The 21,818-nt window shown below is 34.5% G+C and overlaps 1 protein-coding gene and 1 long non-coding RNA gene across 6 annotated transcripts in view; both read left to right on the top strand.

Moving 5' to 3' along the window:
- LOC149799276 (uncharacterized) overlaps window positions 1-2,016 on the top strand; it is a 151,857-nt gene extending 149,841 nt beyond the window's left edge. For all 5 annotated transcript variants that reach the window (XM_089958581.1, XM_089958577.1, XM_089958578.1 and 2 more), the window contains exons 2-3: window positions 1,221-1,413; window positions 1,744-2,016. In XM_089958581.1, coding sequence (XP_089814707.1) covers window positions 1,221-1,413; window positions 1,744-1,820 — 270 coding nt within the window. In that variant the 3' untranslated portion in view covers window positions 1,821-2,016. The remainder of the gene's footprint in view (window positions 1-1,220; window positions 1,414-1,743) is intronic.
- Window positions 1-5,453, top strand: part of LOC149799271 (uncharacterized) — a 277,158-nt gene extending 271,705 nt beyond the window's left edge. Inside the window, exons 2-3 of the long non-coding RNA XR_016421129.1 lie at window positions 4,535-4,727; window positions 5,019-5,453. This is a non-coding gene — a long non-coding RNA (uncharacterized LOC149799271). The remainder of the gene's footprint in view (window positions 1-4,534; window positions 4,728-5,018) is intronic.
- Window positions 5,454-21,818: the final 16,365 nt, after the last annotated feature.

Consider the following 21,818-nt stretch of genomic DNA (forward strand, 5'->3'; position numbering starts at 1 on the left):
TACAAAATAAGTTATCTGTGATAGTAGTAGTAGTAGCAGTAGTAGTATATATATAGTATTATTGATGTTCGTACATGATGATGTTAAATGTTGCATATTGAACTAGACGAGTGTTGTATTTCATAGTATTAAAAATTGTCATCGGTTCAAATTAGAAATAGAAAAAGGTATAGACGGAGAAGTCGAGTATATATTGGAAACAGGAAATTCAATATTGATTTTATATAAAGTTTCATAAATACTTCAGATTTCATTTTTATATATGCTGATAGAAACGGTAAACATAAAGATAGATATACACACATGTAAATAGACAGACCAAAGGGAAAGGTGTATAGGAATTAAGGACATAAGAAATTAAAAGATTGATAGTGAATAAGTTTATTGAATGTAAAAGAAAATAATGATGAGATTCATGGATATTCATGGATACATTGTTAACTTTCCCTGATAGTGTCTTCTTCTGATGAAGATGTCGTCTGTTAACAAAACCAACTTTTGTTTCACTTTCCATTCAAGTTCGTAGTCAAATTGTTGATTCTGTTATCAAAATAATGTTGTCCGTGTTATTTCACGTCGATACAGATCTACATAGTTTATCAAAGGATAAAGTGATAAGGGTCCTTATTTCCCCCGATCTTAAATAATGGAATCTACAAGACAAAATTAATGTCGTTTGTTCTGAATTACAACAAACATTTTTTTTATACCAAATATATGTCGATGCAAGTAATACTTGTCTTTTCAGTAACATCACTTTCAAACGAAGAATTAAAACTAAATTGACTTGTGAATATATATATATATATATATATATATATATATATATATATATATATATATATATATATATATATATATATACATATATATAAATGAAAGTTTTTAAAAATGTACATGCGATCACTTTATCAATTAGCATTCACATTAAGGTGCAAATCCCGCAGCTTATTATCTATTCAGTCTTGGTTTTAGATCTCCGCATTGCAATTTATTCCCCTCACTTCATTCATGCTATTTAATCGCTGTAACTATATCATCTTAGTTTCCGTGTTACTTACTCAAAAGCGTCCGGTATGTATCTAATTAGTTTGTCATCCTAATTGGATTCTACTTGTTGAAGTAGATATTATTTTAGATTATATATTAATGTGCTAATGAATTTGACTGTGCCTATCTACAGGCGAGACTAATCTGTTGGTACTTAATTTTTTTCATAGGATATGACTGACCCTCGAACAAACACCAATGCGGAAAAGAATAAGATAGGCACTATGATAAATAATAAACCTAAACCAGGAAAAGACGTTGACAAAGACGGGAGCGGAATACCCGATGTTGTAAAGGGAATAATAGCTTTATCTGCGAAGAGTCCAGAAATGAATGATCCTACAGGCGTCAGAACAAACTCAGGTAAAGTCCTCCAAATTTGCATTTAGTTTAGGAAACAGTTTTATTTGATAAAATATCATCTTCATACAACACTTTATTATGCTAGATATCAATTGTGGGTCGCATTTCACCGTAAACTTAAAGAAAATGGGCATGTTTAGCAATGAATACATCATAATGGTCAATTTGCCTTACAGTTTTTGTTGTTGATTGATGATTGGTTTTTCAAATAAACATTATGGGCATCAATTATCTTCTACTGTTTAATAATTCAGTTATTAAGTATCTACACGTATTAACTTCGATAAAAAATTGAAAAATTCAGATAAAATTATCTCGTCTGTTTTTCAGATGATGACGATCTAGACTTTGGCGATTGGAAACCTCCAAAGAGAGAAGAAGAAGAAAGAGCAAGGAGGGAAAAATGATTCAAGCATATTCGATACAGCTGATACAACAAGTCTCTTAGAGTCTTGAACACGTTAGATGTAGAATATATAGAGCGTGATTACTAATTTTACATTTCGCGCTTCCCTGCGATGAACGCAATAGTTTAATTTCATATATTTAGTGAATGTTGTTGGAAATAAAAATCCTGATCTCACATAATATATTTTCAAGCCATGCGATCGTTTTGTTCTTTGTACATCGTGCTGATCTATCTCCCAAAACGGTGGCAGCTTTCCTTTCTAGCCCACCATTCTTTAACAAGTATTGATAGTTAAGGTATACTCATCTACTAGGAAAAGAATTTATAGCGCTTATGTATTCAGTCTAGGTTGTTTGAAACTGACCCTCTCTGAGAAATACATATCAATCGAACGCCTGTCTGTCTCTTATGAACTGAGTCATTTATTTTTCTGTCTCTCTTTCTAGTACAGACACACGTACAATAGAACTGCATTTAAACACTTTACACCAAGCTATAATACAGTAAGACATGATAAGGTTTATTATCTTGATGCATCAGACATGTATATGAAGGATCTACGCAAGAAAATAATAATTGGATTTCTTTTAAATTATACGATTCTTTCAGGTAGTGTTGGTGCGTAGAATATAATGCACATTTACTAATCTAACGTTGCAGTCGAATCAAACATCGAGATATCAAACATAATCATTATAAATTAACATGTATTTCAAAGATAAGGGTAGGAAAAGCTTTCCAGTGCTTTAATATACTGATAAGATATCGTAGTAGTTGTGCATTGGGCAACTAAGAAAAACAAGTTGTACAAATCCCTCACTGAAATTCCCAGTAATATCACAAAACGCATGTTAACCAGAATGGAGTGGGTACAGTAAATATGTTGTGTCCAGACATGTATGATAGTTTCACACACCTGGGTTTTTGTAATGAACTGGATCATAAGGCTAATGTGTTTTCAGTAAAGAGAGAGGCCCATACCGGGAGAATACCATATCGGGCAACTTGTCAATCTCAAAGAATGTTACGCTTTGTAATCTTGCTCTCCAATACACGTACACGTCATTGATTTAGTCGATAACGCTCCCTGAGCAACAAATAGCTGATCAATGATCATATACCCACGTGGCTTCTATTCCAAAAATGTATCTCCTTTCCAGAAGGTTCTTCATAAATATTTTGCTAACATGAGAATAAATTTATATATCGAGATATGTAAGGTATTGGTACAGATCAACATTTTCCCCTTATCATAGGCATCGTCAAGAGCAGTAACAATGGATCAAGTCCCCATTTCTCTCTCTTTCTCTCTCTCTCTATCATTCTATCTATCTATCTATTTATCTATATATATTACTTGTAATCGACAACAAATGTATTTTTGCAGAAGAAAAACGTCTAGCGAAGTGCTTCTCAAGAAAGTACAATTAACAAATATGCTCAAATATTTGTCTAGGATTCGACTCTTTCCGATCTTATTTAGAATCTCGTTGCACTACATTGAATTTTCAGAGAGCCCATATGTGTGCAAACTACATGGCCACACGAATCATGTTTACAATGTCTTCAGTTATAACATAATGTACTTGATAAGGTTGAACATTGAGGGCAAGTACTCCTTACAATTTGCTTATTCCATGATATCATTGCAAGGGACCTTATGCATTGGTTTTTAGCAACACTCTTTAACCCATATTCTGATTATAGATAAGGCGAATTAATGTATCGTGCAGTACACGTGTTAGTCACAAAAATATACAAAATACAAATTCCATACGTGAATCATGTGACAATGCATACCGAACTTTGAGACAAATGGTAATACTGTTTACATTTAGGTGAGGTTAAATGATGAAATTAAAATTACAATACTAGCTATTTGCTATGCTTGGAACTTCTTCCTACTAAATATTCATGACCCCCTGTATAGATAACTTAACGTTTATATTTCATTTCCAAGATGAAGCACAATCAAAAAAATCAAAGCATTCCATACTTTAAAATACTTGATTGAGAGACACTTTAAAGCTGACGTGTGTCTTAAGGTCCCAAACGTAATCTCCATTTGTTATTAATATGAAGAACAATTGTCCATTGACCCGTAACATCAAATGCGACTTGTCAGTTTTGCGTATTATATTCCATTTGCAACATTGACGCATTCACCTGCTGATATAATGTTAATTTCTCTGAATCGTAGTTGCACAAAATGATATTGTAGATAAATTAATAAAAAAAATAGTCACTCGCATTATCTCATATAAATAACTGTTTACCGAAATTCGTAACAGCTAAGTGACATTTTAACATTTGCTTGCTTTCTAAAGCACCTGCTAAAATGTGCATATTTCAATAAAATGTATCGATACTACTAATCCATGTATTCAATAACATCGTCTTCGTTTTTAAACGTTAAAATCAATTCATATATAATTAAGCATTGATATTATTTTCTCTTTTGGTTGTTTGGCATCCTTGCTGCTAATTGTCTTTTTCGCGGTGATTTGAGACATCGGCCCCCCTATCATTCCTGTGCCATTAGTCTCGGTAAATATTTCTCCATATTTTCATCTTCTTCGTCACTGAATATTCCGATAGCGTACAGGTTAACTTTCATTCATATTGTTCAACTAGACGTTTATTTTTAGCCAACACATTACAGTGGCTATTGACAGCAATGACTAAAGACTAGCAGTTGACTTTCTTCTGCAGGATATGACAGACCGTCAAGCAGACACTGACGAGGAGACGAAAAAGATGGATAAGGATAAAAGTTGTAAACCGACAATAGGGAAGAATGCTGCCAAGAAGGAAGATGAAATACCCGACCCTGTAAAGGGTGTGGTGGCCGCATCTATCAAGCGACCAGTAGTGAATGATCCAACATGTGTCAGAACAGAATCAGGTAAACACCTTGCAGTCTCATCGTATCTGTTTTCCTTAACTCTGTACTCTGTCTATTAATCTGAGTCTATATTAGTTGTCTGTTGGACGATTATATCTCTATGTTGCATCAATATATTTATGTAAGCACTATTTACGGTTGCTCCTTGATAATCTATCTTGTACACCAAAAATATATATTTTATAGCAACTTTCTTTCAACTTTTAAGAAAACCATTGATAGTAATATAATGAGGCTACTTTATATAGATCAATTAAACAAGCAGATAAAAAAATGAAAAACATTTTTCAGACGAAGAAGACATGGAACCTAGCGATGACTGGACACCTCCAACGAAAGAAGAGGAAGAACAAGCAAGGAGAACAAAATGATAAATGAGATCTGATACAGCTAATACGGTTAATTTCAAATACACTTGTATATGACGAATTTGCATGCAATGGTAACTCATTCTACGTTTATATGACGAATGTATAGAGCATGGTAACTTATTGTACGTTTCGCACATACAGGTGCTAGATGAAATCCTACAGTGACATAGTTCGAGAGTAAAACGTTTTCTGATAGCAACGAACACATTTACAACAAATATTTCTTTCATCGTAAGTCTTTTTTTTAAATTAATCTTCAAGGATAACAAGCATGTAACTTTTATTGTCCTTCATTCTTCATTATAACATTTACGATCAGCTAATGCTCACGGTTAAATAAAATTTATATCAAGAATGTGCTCAGCTTTTGTTTCTTTAAAATGGACACAAACATGACAGTCAATCAAATAACTTATGTACCAGTATCTTAAAATTTGTATCTATGTTTCAGCTGTTTTGATTAATCTGCACAAAACTTAAAATGTTATTCCCATCGTTATACCTACAGATCCAGTTATGCCATACATACATATGTTAATCTCTCTCACTGTCTCTCTCTTTCTCTGTCTATGTGTCTGTTTCGCTCTATCTCTCTCTCTCTGTCTTTGATATATGTGTGTGTGTGTGTGTGTGTGTGTTGAGGTTTGTTCATTGGTGTGTTATCGGGTGTGCACCTGTCTTATCTGTGTTTCTTTATCTTTAAGTTAATCATCACATATAATGATTTTAATAATAATAATAATAATAATAATAATAATAATAATAATAATAATAATACAGAATTGTAGGAGTATGCATGGACTACGCTCTTTTTTCAAAGGAATGATGAAATTAAGTGATTCGTGTGTCCACGTAAATATGTCAATTTTAGAGTTCAATAAATCATATAAGGCTGGAAATTGCGAAGGAAAATATAGTTAAATACACCAATACCTTAAGTAACTAAGGAAACATTTATCCGTTGTATCTAGATGCATGATATATATATATATATATATATATATATATATATATATATATATATATATATATATATATATATATATATATATATATATATATATATATATATATATATATATATATATATATATATGTATGTATATATATATATATATATATATATATATATATATATATATATATATATATATATATATATATATATATATATATATATATATATATATATATATATATATATATATATATATATATACTGCCTATAACTAAATGTGAACATAAAGTACCGTCTTACAATATTAACTATTGACAAATGGACAAGAATGTACCATTGTTTGAGTGCCATTTCTGCATTTCTCCATTTATATGCAACGTCGATATACAAAAAAAATGATAATTTTATTTATGTAACTACTCCAATTTCCTTTTTTAAAAATTTGTCGTACACAAATAGTATTGGCTGTGGAAATGAATTTAAGTTTTGCATTCTAATATTAGAAACGAACCAACCATCCATTTCGTTTCAAATATACATGTCTTCTCTTTTATAAGAATGTCAAGTATTTTGACTTGAAAAGCCATTGTTGTAATGGAGATTCTTCCAATCACGTATCCTTGCCGAAAAAAGCCGTGACGAGATCATCCCGCCTACTTTCTTTATCATGTGCTGTAGATATATTCTGTCTAAGCATGCATCATTCACGTGAATGGGTTTTCCCAATAAACGGGGTCTTGAGACCAGTATGTTTACAGAAAAGAAAGAACCCAAGCAGTTAATGTCTTTTTCAAAATGAGTCATGTCTATCACATATTGGAAGAGTGGAAAACCTGGCGACGTGCCAGTTTTTCTTTTGTAATATTGCTGTCAAATACATGTAGACATTAATAATTGGTTCTTTTGATAGCTCAGTATCCAATGTTGATTAGCATCAACATATTTCATCGTTCATCAGACACTTTCGTGTTTGCCAGCATTAGGGATTTCCGTTATTACTCTACAGAAGGTCATATAGTACATTACTATAACATATTAATATTTTCAACATCAAGAATATGGTATAGATTACCATATTCGTCTAGTCAGCAAAACAAGCCTGAGCAATGCAGAAATAAAGTACAAGTGTCACCAATGCTTAACCTATTTGCTTCTACGCTGCATAGGCATGTGCAGACTGCGCTATCGAATCTTTCATTTGAAACCTACAAGAGACCTTGTTGTGAACTAGTTGAGCAGCTTTAAATTACACATTAACACACCCCATTTTATTATCCTTTTCCATGGTCAGTTGCAAAGTACATGAATATATGCTATTAAATTTAATGTGCCCCAATGTTCTCATATTGTACGTCATCAAGCTGGACATATAAGGTCTTTAATATTTCAATATTTTGCTTGTTAATATTTCGTCAGGTGTTTTCATGGGACCTTAAAATATATACTACTTGCATGCAACACCTATTACTACGAATAGATCCGATAGAAACGTACTTTGCAATGCAGACGATATCAAGAAGAGAAAAATCCCAAAGTTGATCCATACAACGATAAGTTTACAGAAATGGGCGTGGCCATGAATGGCTCTAGTGTGTCAATTCAGATCCTGTGTGTTAACTTCTTAAAAACAGCATTGGTGGAACATAACGATGTTCACTATGTGTGGCGTACGATCTATTTGGTTGCCAAGCGTGTTCTAATCTGACAGACATAATCAATGTCGTTTATAACATCTCTCCTGCCTATAATATCATAAAACCTTAAATTTCCGTTGGGAATGAATACGGTACTGCCATTTATTGTATAACATAAAGACACTTTAGGTCTGTACTGTGCAATTGACATTATCTACCTTACTTGGGCCTTTTTAACTCCATAACCCAAATTGAGATGCATTACTTACAGATCATTTAAAACTATTGTTTAGTATGTTCCACCTTCTGAGTATCTAAATTTCGTTTCTCTGAGGATGTACTTTATCTTGTTAATAGTAAATTTGTATATACCTCAAAGAACATGTTCCACTAGACATATTATCTGAACAGACAATATAGAATTACCAAGTTGCCCTCTTGCCCTGATGTGCAACGATCAAGAAAAAAATGAATTGAATATCTTATTTGAATTATAATTACTTGTTACATTTTTTGAATACAAAATACAACATTAATATATGGTACTCATTATTTCAAATGGACGAGAAAATGCAATTCAAAATTGAAGTTTTTGACTGATACAAATGCTCCTGCTAAACAAAATTGTGTAATATACTGTATCAGATCACAAAACTCCATTGTATAAAAATGATTTCATTTAATTAAAGGATTTAATCCAAACTACATGCCTACTAACCACTCAAATTCTGATCGGTGTCTTAAGGCTGCAAGGATGGTCTCCCTTTCTTGTAAATATATGTATAAAACAGTAGTATGTTGAATGCAGAGTACTGGCTCACCATGGACTTTTTATATGCTCTCTTCGCGCTTTTTCAATTAAAAAACGCAGGCAATGCTCCTTTTTCTCAAGAGTAATAAGCGTTGCAACTTTAGCTCACTTTCATACGGATGTATATATTGTCCTCCAAACGTGATATCGGGAAAATCATAAGAGGCGATGGAATACCGTACCTTGAGCTACAACCAACTATTTTTAATAGAACACAGAGCAGTCGTGCGAGCCAGCTAGCTTAGATAGTCTTATCAAGTCTATTAGCAAGACGATGGTTATATAATGGATTTGACAAAACTAATGACTCAGACAATTAGAGCTGCCTTTACCTTTGTTTATATAATAATGATGACTAGGATCTGAACAGAATGGCGAAGATGATACAATTTATAAATAGTTTATATACAAATGGCCGCTTGACAATAATAAATAGCTTCTACATGAAACTGAAAACTTTGGATGAATGGTAACATATGGTATATATTTTAACATAAACCTTAATGTAAATTCTGTCCGATCTTCTTTATTACGATCAGGCTCATAATATACAGAAAAATAAGACAAACTGCTTCCGGCATTAAGCTTTTCTAGAATATAGTAGGTCTTTCTCTTAGGATTTAGATACATATCACTGTCTTAGCAGATATGCCTAACGACAATGCAGCGTGCCTCTGCTATTTGTTTTGTTTTGTAACCAGCATCTGATTCTAATAGGCTATGGCTAATCAACAAAATGTTGCTTCGGTGGCGGATATTCTATATGATCTAGTTTTCAGACAAATTCCATAACATGCAGTATAGTTTCTATGCCATCATAAACAAGTCAACGTTCTCTATATAATCTTCTTCTACCAACTATTTCAGCCTTCTTTTGTTTTCTAATATTTTCATCTGACTTGTTTGTCCATGAAGTCATTACCTTCTATGTGGTCTTTTTCTTGTGTTGCGTCTGATGCTCTTGGTCCCAATGACTATGTCTAATGTTGCATTATCTATCTTATTCATTGTATATCTTAGTGTAATCGCTATTTTCGTAGTGAGGCTAGCTGACTCTTTATCCTTACAGACGTTATTTATCATAACTATCCAGTTTGTCTTGCAATTGATTTATTCTCATATTAGCGACTGACAAAATAACGTTCACATCAGCGTCTTGTCTGACTGCATCAGCGTTCAGATAAAATAGTTTGTACAAGCTTTTCACAGAGCTTGTGTTGATGTAATATACTTTAGATTCGCGCCCACAAATTCTGTCTTATCATCCACTCCATCAAACATAAACTCCAATATGATATATATTATGTTGTCTACAAAAACCCATCATGCATGCATTTTTGACAGAATCTCAGGCCAGTGTTCGTTGGCAAGGCAGCAACAAAAAGAAAACTGAAATGAAGAAATTTGCTTATGCCAGGATTTGCAATGTAATAAGTATACTGTAATGTAGTTGCATAGGTGCTAGCATGAAGATGCCAGTTATTTATAAATTTGCCACCATCTGACATTGATCAGGAATCTGAAGGCGCTACATTGTGACTGCAAAGGGACACCTTTTGTATCAAAAAGTTGTTTTAAAGGGTCCGCTATCGCATATTAACCGTCAGAATCGTTGTGGGCAAATACGTAAAATGCCTTGCCGAGACAGGTACCTAAAATCGGAACCTTTTTGTGGTATTTGGCGATAACGTTGTAATATCTAGAGTCTTGTTACAGTATGTGTATTTTCCAATTAACGCGACCACATTTTGTATTGCAGATTATTTTACGTCTACACCGTCACTGCTAACTTCACATAAAGGCGCATAAACATGAAACGAAACTGTAAATCCTTCTGGCATATGAATAATATTTGGCCTGGAAATATTAGTAATTGTACACTCCGATATAGCATATCATCTGAATGATCTCATGAAAGAGCGGTATGAAATTGCACTAATTTGTGCTGAAATTTGGAATTTGATTGATAACTTTACAGAAAGCAACAGTAAAAGTCGGTATCTTACCTCAGCTTACGACGTTACTAGATAGTTTTGAGTTCACAGAACGGTTGTTTCAGGGTGAAATGATTTCCTTTCTAGGAAAGGGTATTGTAGGCGATCCTTCGTTATGTTGAAAACGTGAAGAAACCTTCCGAAAAAAGTCAGGTGAGCCAGGACGCCACTATATGTTGCCACTGATATCTTCCCAAAACAGCAACTAAGAATCATCAGGTATGTAAGAAGTCTCACGAAGATAATTAAATATTATTTTGAACATAAACGCATTGATCTGCTAAAATTTGTTTTCATTTTCGTCTCAATTATTTTGACAAATACAGAGTTATCAGGTGGTTTAATTGATTAATAACCGAAGTATACATGTGTTTGCACTTTTTCCATGATATTGATTTTTCTTTATTTTGTCTTCTTCAAATGTTCATTAATGCGATTAAAGTTGTATTGACAAGAGATTTTATTTACGTTAAAACCGAGATGCTGAATATACATGTGAAATTTGTTGTCATAAATTTGCAATTACATTAAAACATTTGACAATTAAAAGGTGTCCATTAAATAAAACCAATGACATATTAATTAAACCGTTCTAAAACTACAAGAAATGATTATTATAATTCAAGTGACGTATCGATTAAGGAAAGGGTGGTATTTTATATTGTTCATATAAAAGAGAATATTATGATTTGGATTGAAATTATTGTGAATGCAAAAGCTTCACTTCGGTGAACATTATACCATAGGTCAGAAGAAAGGAATAAATGAAGCTGCATAGCTTTTCGCTGTCAATCTGAGCTTGTACTATTGTAATAAAGATTGTCAATTACATTTAAGTATATGCAGCTTTTGGGTTTGCTAATTTGAGATCATTTATACTCTTTAGATGCACACTTTGACAACTTAATAAATGCCAAGGAAATATAAATTGTTTAATCTGCTTCTAATTTTCTCAGGTCAGGTCCAAATTTGTTGTACTGCTTTATGCTATGCATACTCTCTTCTGAGAAGTATATGCAATGGTCAGCATTTAAACAGTGAAAATGAGACACCATAATCTAATAAATTTTACGCTTTCATTTTAATTTCTATACCTAATCAAATTCAGCAAATATGGCCATAATAACGTCAAAAAGACAAAATAAAAATAAAACCGTGGTAATGTTTTCCAATCTAAGACAGGCATAGACGCTGGTAAACCTGCAGGAGTTGTGTCCCGTCGTCAATGGAAAGAACATTATTATTACCATATGTCTCATTTAGAAGTAAATATCATTTTAATAATCGTTTTAGTAAAATTAATAAAAAAAATATATATTTAAATCCATTTATGCAGACCACGGACGTTAAATAAATGTTATTAGATATTGTACCAGGAATGGTAAAGAAGATAATAGGATTGGAGAAATAGTAATCAAACAGGCGGCAACAATGATCAATATGCTAAGGACTAACAGAGGAACTCAACATGACTCTTACGCAGTATAACAAATGAGCTCACAATTACCATGTTCTTTATGGTTACTTATCTCTTTGAAAATTTAAAAATACAGAACTGCTCAGAAATGGTAATAAATGATTGCTTGTTTCGATTAATTATAAGTAATGCGTTATAGATATATTGCGTCCATATTTAAAATGTGGGGAACAAACAGAACTATTAAGAACATGACATACGTTTGGCAACGTGATCACTAGGTGACGATTTGCGACAAGAAAATATACATGATCTTTAGAAAAAAGAAAGTACAACTGTGATTGAAAATGAAAGCGATAGAGCTGGTTCATAAACAGCGGGAGGAGTAAGCCGTAGTGATAGGATATATTACTTTTGTATGGAATTGGCGATATTATCAACGACTGTCCAACACGCAAAGAGAAAGCTAGTGTTATATATCGAAAACAAAGGGTGCACCAAGTAGACAGAGGTGATGGTTCGTCACTGACAATTTTTTAAACAGGTAAGATTGGCACGGTGGACGAGACTGTGACACATTTGTATGAGACTTATCTAGCTGACGCCCTTATTTGTTACCAACATAGTGTACCAACAGCCAAAGGTACCGCAAATGGGCAAGACGTTAGGGCTTCGGGCGACATTATGTGCCTCATAATAGTTGCAAGGCGTAACAGATGGCACTTTGTGCTAGTTTTCGCGTTCAGCATACTTTACGTGAGCTACACAATAACCCCGTAGACTAGCAATCTTTGATGGGGCATTATCTTGATGCAGAAGTCGACACTTTCGGAAACAAGAAATATTATGAAGAATAGGATGCACCCTTTACATAAAATTACCATGCTTCTTATTCCCAATCAAAAGGATGTAATCGTTCGTATTGTGCCCGTTTTGTGAACTCATTTAATAATCTAACTCGAATTCTCTTCCGTTGTCGAAGATGCTTTAAAGGGGTTTTCTGTTTTCTACTTTTAAACTATTCCAAGCTGAAATTTATTTTAAAAGTGGGGCACCTTATGTAAGAGACTCAAATCGTTAATTTGTTTCCTTTTGTAGATTTGCTTTCAGATAAATATTCCTAATGAACGTCGAGAAGAACGCAACAAACCAATAGCTTTTTCGGAGATCAAAAGCAGTACATTTCATAACAGTTGTAAAGGTGTTCCCAATCATTGTTTCCTCTTTCATTGCAAGTGATTATGAAAGCATTAGATATATTTCGTAAAACAGTGGGGGAGAATAAGCCGTAGTGATAACAAATGTTACACATGCATGAACTGCAAGATATTTAGATCGACTATCCGAAATATAAAGGTGTCAATCAGAAGATAGTGTTAGCTACCAAAAGTAAAGGGTGGTCAAGCATAGACAGAGGAGACGGTTTCTCGCTTATTAATTCGAAAAACAGTTGTAGTTATATGGTTGACGCGACTGCGGCATATTTGCAGACACCAACTTAAACGCATGGTCAGCTTAATGCGTGACCTATCAGTTCGACTAATTTCTTTCTTCATAACAAAGAATGTAACAACAGCCAAAGGTACCGCTTATAGGCAAGACGTTAGTGTTTTGAGCGACATCCGGTGCCTCAGAATAGTGGTAAGACGTGATGTAAGACCAAATACTCTACTGCACATGCCTCTGCATGCTATTGAATCAGACACTTTGTTTCATTCACATTGCCAAATGAGACATTAGATGCATTAATTAATATAAACAGTACGAGTGTTATGCGTGAAAGATCTAATTTATGGCTTAACGACTGGAAATATCGTAGGTTCTAGATTCCAAAATTAGAATTTCAAATATTCAAATATTCACAGAGACGAGACAAAACACAGATGCAAGTGCAAGAACAGCGCATGTGTAAAATAATTTTCGTGGAGTCCATAAATAATTTTTGGCGCAATGAGTTTCCACGAGGACAAAGATCTAGCCAGTCCTTAAACCCAAGCATATAAAAGTTGAGATAAATGTGAGAAATGATGTAACTGGAATGGGAGCTCAAGATTTTGACCCAACAAAGGAACAGTATAAACAACTTCATAACACCAGACGGTCATAAATCAGACCAGTGTGTAGCAGCTAAGAAATGTAGACAGCAGGTGTCACAAGGGTCCATTAATCCGGTATGGCAAGATGTTTGGGAAGAAAGTGACAGCTAGACGTGTCCTCGAATTGGTGAATTGGCAAATAGTGACGTTGCTCCAGTATATTGCGTGTGACGTATCACAAGGGGCGCATCAATCGGGCATGACACGATAGAGAGACAAAATAACTGAGTATTACAATTGGTTTCTGCTTAATAGTGACTCTGCACGAGTTAATAGGTTGTGTGACGTCTGTAAAGTCACAGTTACGAACGGCATGGTGAGAGCGTTTCCGTAGACATTGTGGGTTCCATCTCTCTAGTAGTACCATTAGAAACTGACGCTTGTAGGTTACTCAACTAAGTATCTGGAGTATGTCGCATTATCGAATGTGAGCACGGAGCATGTCAGCGAGACACGTTATTGGAGGTTACGAGTTCAACCTGCTGTGAGTTATAAAAATAATCTTGTTGACTGTCATGCATCGATGGTCCCAGATCTTGATATAGAATTCCAAGCGTGTCGAAACGCGTGACCAGCACACAACACACCAATAGCATCCGACGATCCAGCGTGTTATAGCATTTGAACAATATTTCATATCATTGTTACCTCATTGTATGAGAGTGACATGAAAAGCAATAGATCTATTTCGTGCCGTAGTGATAGGAAATATCATATATGTATGGAATGGGCGATATTGTGACCGATTTACCGAAACGCATAGAGATTGTTCAGAAGGTAGTATTAGCTATTGAAAGTAAAGGAAGGACCAAAATATACGGTTTTCCACTTATTATTTCGGAAATAAGTAACATTGATTTGGTGGAGGTGGTCTGCTATATCTGGCTGATGCCTTTTTTGTCCAAACAAAAGAGTGTACCAACATCTAAAGATAACGCTAATGTCGAAGACGGTAAGATTTTAAGCGACATCGGGTGTCTCAAAATAGTGTTAATGCGTAAGGGATGACCATATAGTCCATTGCAAATCCTTGTACATGTATCTGAATCGGACACTTTGATTCATTGACGTTGCCAAAGGAAATATTACATGCCCTAACAAATAGCCGTAGTATAAATATTGTTCGCGGAAAACTTACTTCAGGGCTGACGAATAGAAATAACGTGTCTTCTAGACACCGAACTTACATTTTCATATTTCTTGTACTTCGCACAACCTAGACAAGGTTCAAATGCAAGGGTCAAAACGGCGTTTGCAATAGGTAAACACTCTGGAGACAATAAAATATATGTGGTGGCTTGTGTTCCTAAGACAACAATGATCTGACCAACCTTTAGAGGCGTTCAAACACATTTGAGACATGGAGTGAGAAACGAAGTAAAGGAGAGGAAAGCTCGAGATCTTGACCCAAGAGGCGACAAGCATAAAGAAAATTCATAACATCAGAGGGTGGTAAATGAATCAGTAACATCTAAGAAATATTTCCTGCACGTATCATATGGGGCGTATACATCCGATACGTCAATATATTTAGGCACAAAGAAATAGTTGGCCATGTGTGCGAAATTATGCCTGGCGAATAGTGACATTGCACGAGTCGATAGAAGATTGTGACGTCTGTCACAAAACAATTTCGAACGTCATGATAAGATCGTGGCTTTGATATTAGTGAACTCGTATCTCCAGTTACCAACTAGAAGAACCATCACAAACTGACCCTTGTACGTTACTTAACTAGATACCCGTAAGGTGTAGCATTATCGAATGTGAACATCGAACGTGCGACTGAGATACCTTATCAGAGTCTCTGTGTTCAAGCAGCTGTACGAGCGATAAACGAATCTCGTGGACTGCAATATATCGATGAGACCAGATCTTGATGCTGAACTGGCAGCTTGTCGAAACACTAAAAGTTATCTGGAATGATCTGCATCCTTTACTTAGATTTACCAGGATATCTCTTCAAATAAAACAGAATAAATCATTCATATCGTGCCCGTGTTGTCTTATAAGTTAAAATGCTAACTAGAACTATACTCCGTGGACCTAAATGCTTTAAAACTTTTTCGTTTATTTCTATGTTCTACTATTTCAAACTGATTTTATTTGAAAATAAAGGCATCTTATTTACGAATTTCACGTTGTTTCGTTGCGAACATTTTCTTTGAGATAAATAATAGTAGAGAGATTTAACAGGCATGGCACCAAACCAATAACTTATTTGAAGATATAAAGCAACACATTTTATAACATTAGCAAAAGTGTTCCCTAGCATTGCCTCATCCTTGAATGAGAGTGAGATGCATGTAAAGTAATGTCTTGTTATTCACTTTACTACATTAGTTCGGAACGTTTCCAGTTTTGTCTGATCGAGCCCATGTTGTTTAGCTACTATTTTAGTTCAAGTGAGCTGCAACATGCATCTATAAAAAGTTGATGACAGCACCGTTTCCTCTGTCTCTCTTTTTTGTACCAGGAGTGACAGATTATGGATAATGTAGTGACATCCAAATTATAATTAGATACATGTAACCAGATAGTAGAACTTCAGCATTATAAATAGCACGTACCCCAAGAGACGCATTGATCCTGTATGACAGGATATAGGAGAACAAAAAACAGCTGGACGAGCGTTCAAATTGGTGTCTGTCTAATAATGACGTGCATGACTTGATAAATTATGTGACGTCTGTAACACAAATCAGTTTCAAATGGCATCATGAGATAGTGGCCGTGGATTCTGTGGATACCCATTTTGACCCATGTACGTTACTCAACTAGATACCGGTTGATGTCGAATTACCTAATGTCAGCAAAGAAAATGTGGCCAAGGCACTTTGTCATAGTTTCCGCGGTCAGACTGCTGCATGTGAGAAAACATAATACGATAGACTGTGATATATCGATGGGGCCAGATCTTGATGCCTAACTCGCAGCTTCCCTAAACAGGAAATATGCGAAATACGGTGCATCCTTTACATAAAATTACCAGGCTTCCTCTTCGTTATCAAGGGAATGTAATCATTCGTATTGTGCCAGTGTTATCCCCAATGTTCGTCCTTTAACTCTATTTATCCTCTCTTGTCCAAAACATTTTAAACAGTTTTTCCTTTTTTTCTCTTTTCCGCTATTCTAAATCAACAGTGAGGCACTGTATATACGAGTCACATATGTTGCTTGTTTTGTGATGCAATACGCGAAGCATACAACAAACCAATAGCTTATTCACATTTCACAAGCAGTACATTTAGTAACATTAGCAAATGTGTTCCCATGCACTGTTTCCTTACTTGAATGCGAGCGAGCTTGACAATGGACACCTTTAAAGTGCCTCAACCAAACATTTGATGTTTACATTCGCTAATACAACATCCTGCTGGTATCAGAGTCATTTGACTGATATAAACAAATTATGTGGAATGATTTGCATCCTTTACTTACATTGCCCAACATTTCACTTCAACAAAGCATACCTATCTAGCCCGTGTTCTCTCTTAAGTTAAAATGCTAACTGACCAAAATGCTTTAAACAGATTTTCTGTTATTTCTTTTTTCTACTTTTTTGAGCTAATTTTATTTCAAATGTAATGCATTATATGCAAGAGCTTCACGTTGTTTCGTTGCGCTTTGAGATACATATTAGTGGGAAAATGTTACAAGCATCGCACCAAACCGATGTCTTGAAGGTACATAACAACACATTTCATAACATATACAAAAGTGTTCCATGGCATTGTGTCATCTTTGGATGCGAATGAACTTAGAAAACGGTATTGTCATCGACTGTATTACATTAGTTCGAAACGTTTCATTATTTGTCTGATCAAGCACTTTATGCGAGCAAAATCCCTTGCTATTTGGTTAATATCTTATGTTCATCTGTACTCCAACATTGAGCCAGAAAAAGTTATCTCTGTTATTTGTACCAGGAATGACAGTTTGTGGATAATTTTATAACATCTAATCTATTATTTCTACTTGGGTTCCGACTTCTATGAAATGTTATTTATTATATAAATCATGTATCCTACAACTAATGGAACGTAAAATGGTATATCATATATCTTCCGATTTTAATCTTGTAAATATTGCATCCTTTATTTCATTAGCAAACACATTGTTTTAAATTAAACTACTGTTTCGGTAATACTGATTGATTGTTTTCAAGCTTTTGAATGTTTTGGATTAATATTATGTTTTTCCTTTGTAAATACAAACAAATGATTTTTCTTTTCAAATCCAATACCAGTCTTACTTCTGATACCACTATCCACAATCTAAAGCAACAATGTCATACATGACTATTTTATTATCTGAAAAAATTATCTTGCTATTTACAATTTACAGATGTGCAGCTTCTCTTCTATTCAACTGCTATCGATCATATCGTATACTTTACTAAGTGGTACGCTAAATTTATTTCTATAATCGGTCATTTTTGTGACATTGCAATAACACACTCCATTGGAGGCTTTTTCCAGACAAATAAGTGAACCAACAGCCAAAGGTACCGCCAATAGGCATGATGATATTGTTTCGAGCATCATCGACGAAATACTATATTGCAAATGGCTGTGTATGTTGTTGGATCAGACACATTGTTTCGTTCACACTGGGAAAGAAGATATTGGACGCGGTAATTAACAGAAACAGTAAGGCTGTATGTGTGAAAGACCCAATTCATGGCCTGACGATTAGATATGTTGTGGGTTCTAGACATCAAACATCTTGCTTTAAATTTCTCGTAACTCACACAGGCATGACAAGGCACAGATGCAAGGGCATCAACGGCGCGTGCGTACGTTAAATGTTTCAAAGACCTGATTTTTGCGAAATGTCTTTCCTAGAGGACTAAGAGCTGACCAATCCATAGACGCAAGCAAATAAAAGTTGAGATAGAGTATGAGAAATGACCTGTTGGTAAGTGGGGATTAAGGTCGTGACCCAAGAGGGAACATTGCCCCAGAGGGTGTAAATATGACCAAATAGTAGCACCTGATAAATATAAGATAGCAATTATCACAAGGGACGCAAGCATCGGTCATTGCAGGATATATGGACTCAAAGAAACAACTGGACAAGTGTTCAAATTGCTGTTTGGCTAATAGTGAAATTGCACAAGTTTTTAGATGTACGTCACAAAACAGTCTCAAATATCATGATGGAACCGTTGCCCTAGACATTGTGCATTATATTTCTCCAGTTACTAACTAGAAGAACCATTAGCAACCCAACCTTTGCATGTCACTCAACTAGATGCCGCATTCCCAGATGTCAACGCCGAAGGTGTGACCGAGATACTTCGTCATCATTACCACGTCCAAACCGCTCTACGTGAAATTACATACAATATACTGCCATACATCGATGAGGCCAGATCTTGAAGAAGACCTCGCAGATTTCCGAAACAGGAATTATTATGTGGAAAAGGTGCTCCTTGACATAAAATTACTAGTCATTAACTTCAGTATCATAGGGATTTAATTATTCGCATTGTCCATGTTGTCTCCAAAGCATATACCTTAACAAGAAGCATCCTCCGTTGTCCAAAACACTTTAACCAGTTTTTTTCTTCTTTATCATTTCTTCTATTCTAAGCTGAAATTTATTTCAAAAGAATTGTACCTATGTACGAAATTCAATACATTTTGAATGTTTCCTTTGAGCTAAAAATTTTTGATTAAATTCGAGAAGCACACAAAAATACCAATGACAAATTCGAAGATCACATGCAATACGTTTATCCACATTAGCAAAATTGTTCACATGCACTATTTCCTCTTTGAATGCAAGTGAGCTGAAAGAAAAAGATCTAGTTTGTAAGTAGAGGGACTACTGAGCCGTAGTGATAAGAAATGTTATATATGTGTGGGATACGAAGTAGTTTGGCAGTCTGATCAAAAGGCAAAGGTGTTGATCAGAAGGTAGTGTTAACTATTGAAAGTATTGGGTAGTTACAATGATTACTTAATTTCGCAAATACGTAAAATTTATATCGTAGACAATACTGCGGCACGTGCGCAAATACATTAAGGTGTAACCTAATTGGTCCACGGTTTTTTATTTGTTCTCAACATAGATTGTAACAACAGCTAAAGGTACCGCTAATGGGCAAGACGTTAGGATTCTGAGCGACATCGGGTGTCTCCGAATACTGGTAAATAGTGATTCTTAATTGCAAATGCATGCTATTTGATCAGACATTTCTCATCTTGCATTGTGAAAAAGGATGTATTAGATGCGTCAATTGACATAAATAATCAGTGTTATGGGTGAAAAACTGACTTTATGTATTGACAACTAGAAATGACGTGGGTTCGAGACAACGAATTTAGTATTTTAAATGTTTGATAGTTCACACAGCCGATACAAGGGGCAGATGTAAGTCCAAGAACAGCGAATGACTAAATTAAACTTTGCAAAGACTATAAATGATATTTGGCGAAATTAAATTAACACGAGGACAAAAAGCTGACCAGTCCTTAGAGGCAGACAAATAAAAGTTGAGATAGGGAGTAGGCGATAATGCAAAGGGAAGGAAACTCATCGTTCGGAGCCAACAGAGGAACATCCTAAACTCAATCCATAACGCCAGACTCTGGTAAATATGACCAGTTAATAGCACATCATAATTCTAGACAGCACACGGAGAGCATTCATCATGGATGGCAGTATACTCGGTCAAGACGAGATAGTTGGACGAATGTTCGAACTGGTTTCTGGCGAATAGTGACTTCGCACCATATTTTACGTTGTGAGACATCTGTCAGGAAACAGTTTCAAACGATTGATTGATAAGAGCGTGGTCATAGACATTATGGATCCGATCTTTCAAGTTAATATGAAGAAGAACCATTCCTAACTGACGGTTGTAAGTTACTCAGCTAGGCAACATGAGTATGTCTCATTATCGAATGTCACTACGGAGAATGTGACAGACACGTTCAAGCTCCTGCCACAGAGAGAAAAATAATTTCGTGCACTGCCATGCCTCCATGGTGCCAGATCTTGATGCTGAACTCACAGCCTTTAGAAATACTAAATATTATGTAGCATGGGTTGTCTCCCTTAGTTAAAATTGCCAGACATTATCTTCCTATCAAAGGATCTAAATATTTGTATGTGCCCATGATGTCTCTTAAATTATTATGTTGGCTCCAAGTATCCACCGTTATCCAAGAACGCTTTAAACACGTCTTTTTTATCTATTGTTCTAAGCTAAAGTATATTTCGAAAACACGGCATCGTTTGAAAGTCCATTACTGCTCTTTATATCTTAATGTAAATGAGGTTTGAGATAAATATTGATGCAGACACTTTATCAGCAAGCAACAAACCATTAACTTATGAGCAGAATCAAAGCAACACATTTTATGACATTTGAAAAAGTCTTGCATATATATATATATATATATATATATATATATATATATATATATATATATATATATATATATATATATATATATATATATATATATATATATATATATATATATATATATATATATATCTGTCAGGATCGAACACATACATGAGCCTCAAATGAAATCTGAATCAGTAAAATAATAAGATAGAGACAAACTGTCACACGTACAAATATATTTTAATAAAGGATATACAACATATACATTTTTATTTTATACAATTTATTTTATATAGTTCCTCTGTATTAAGGCCATTAGAATACAAAGTACATAACGTATGAATCCAAAACATTTCTTTTGTCAGTATGTTCATGCATCCATGCACAATATATATTGGCATGACAGAAAAATCAAGAGAGTGATTCTTTTTATTAAAATATATT

Source organism: Sinohyriopsis cumingii, chromosome 5, assembly GCF_028554795.1.
Source record: "Sinohyriopsis cumingii isolate HCF-2022 chromosome 5, ASM2855479v2, whole genome shotgun sequence".
In the NCBI taxonomy this organism is placed as follows: domain Eukaryota; kingdom Metazoa; phylum Mollusca; class Bivalvia; order Unionida; family Unionidae; genus Sinohyriopsis; species Sinohyriopsis cumingii.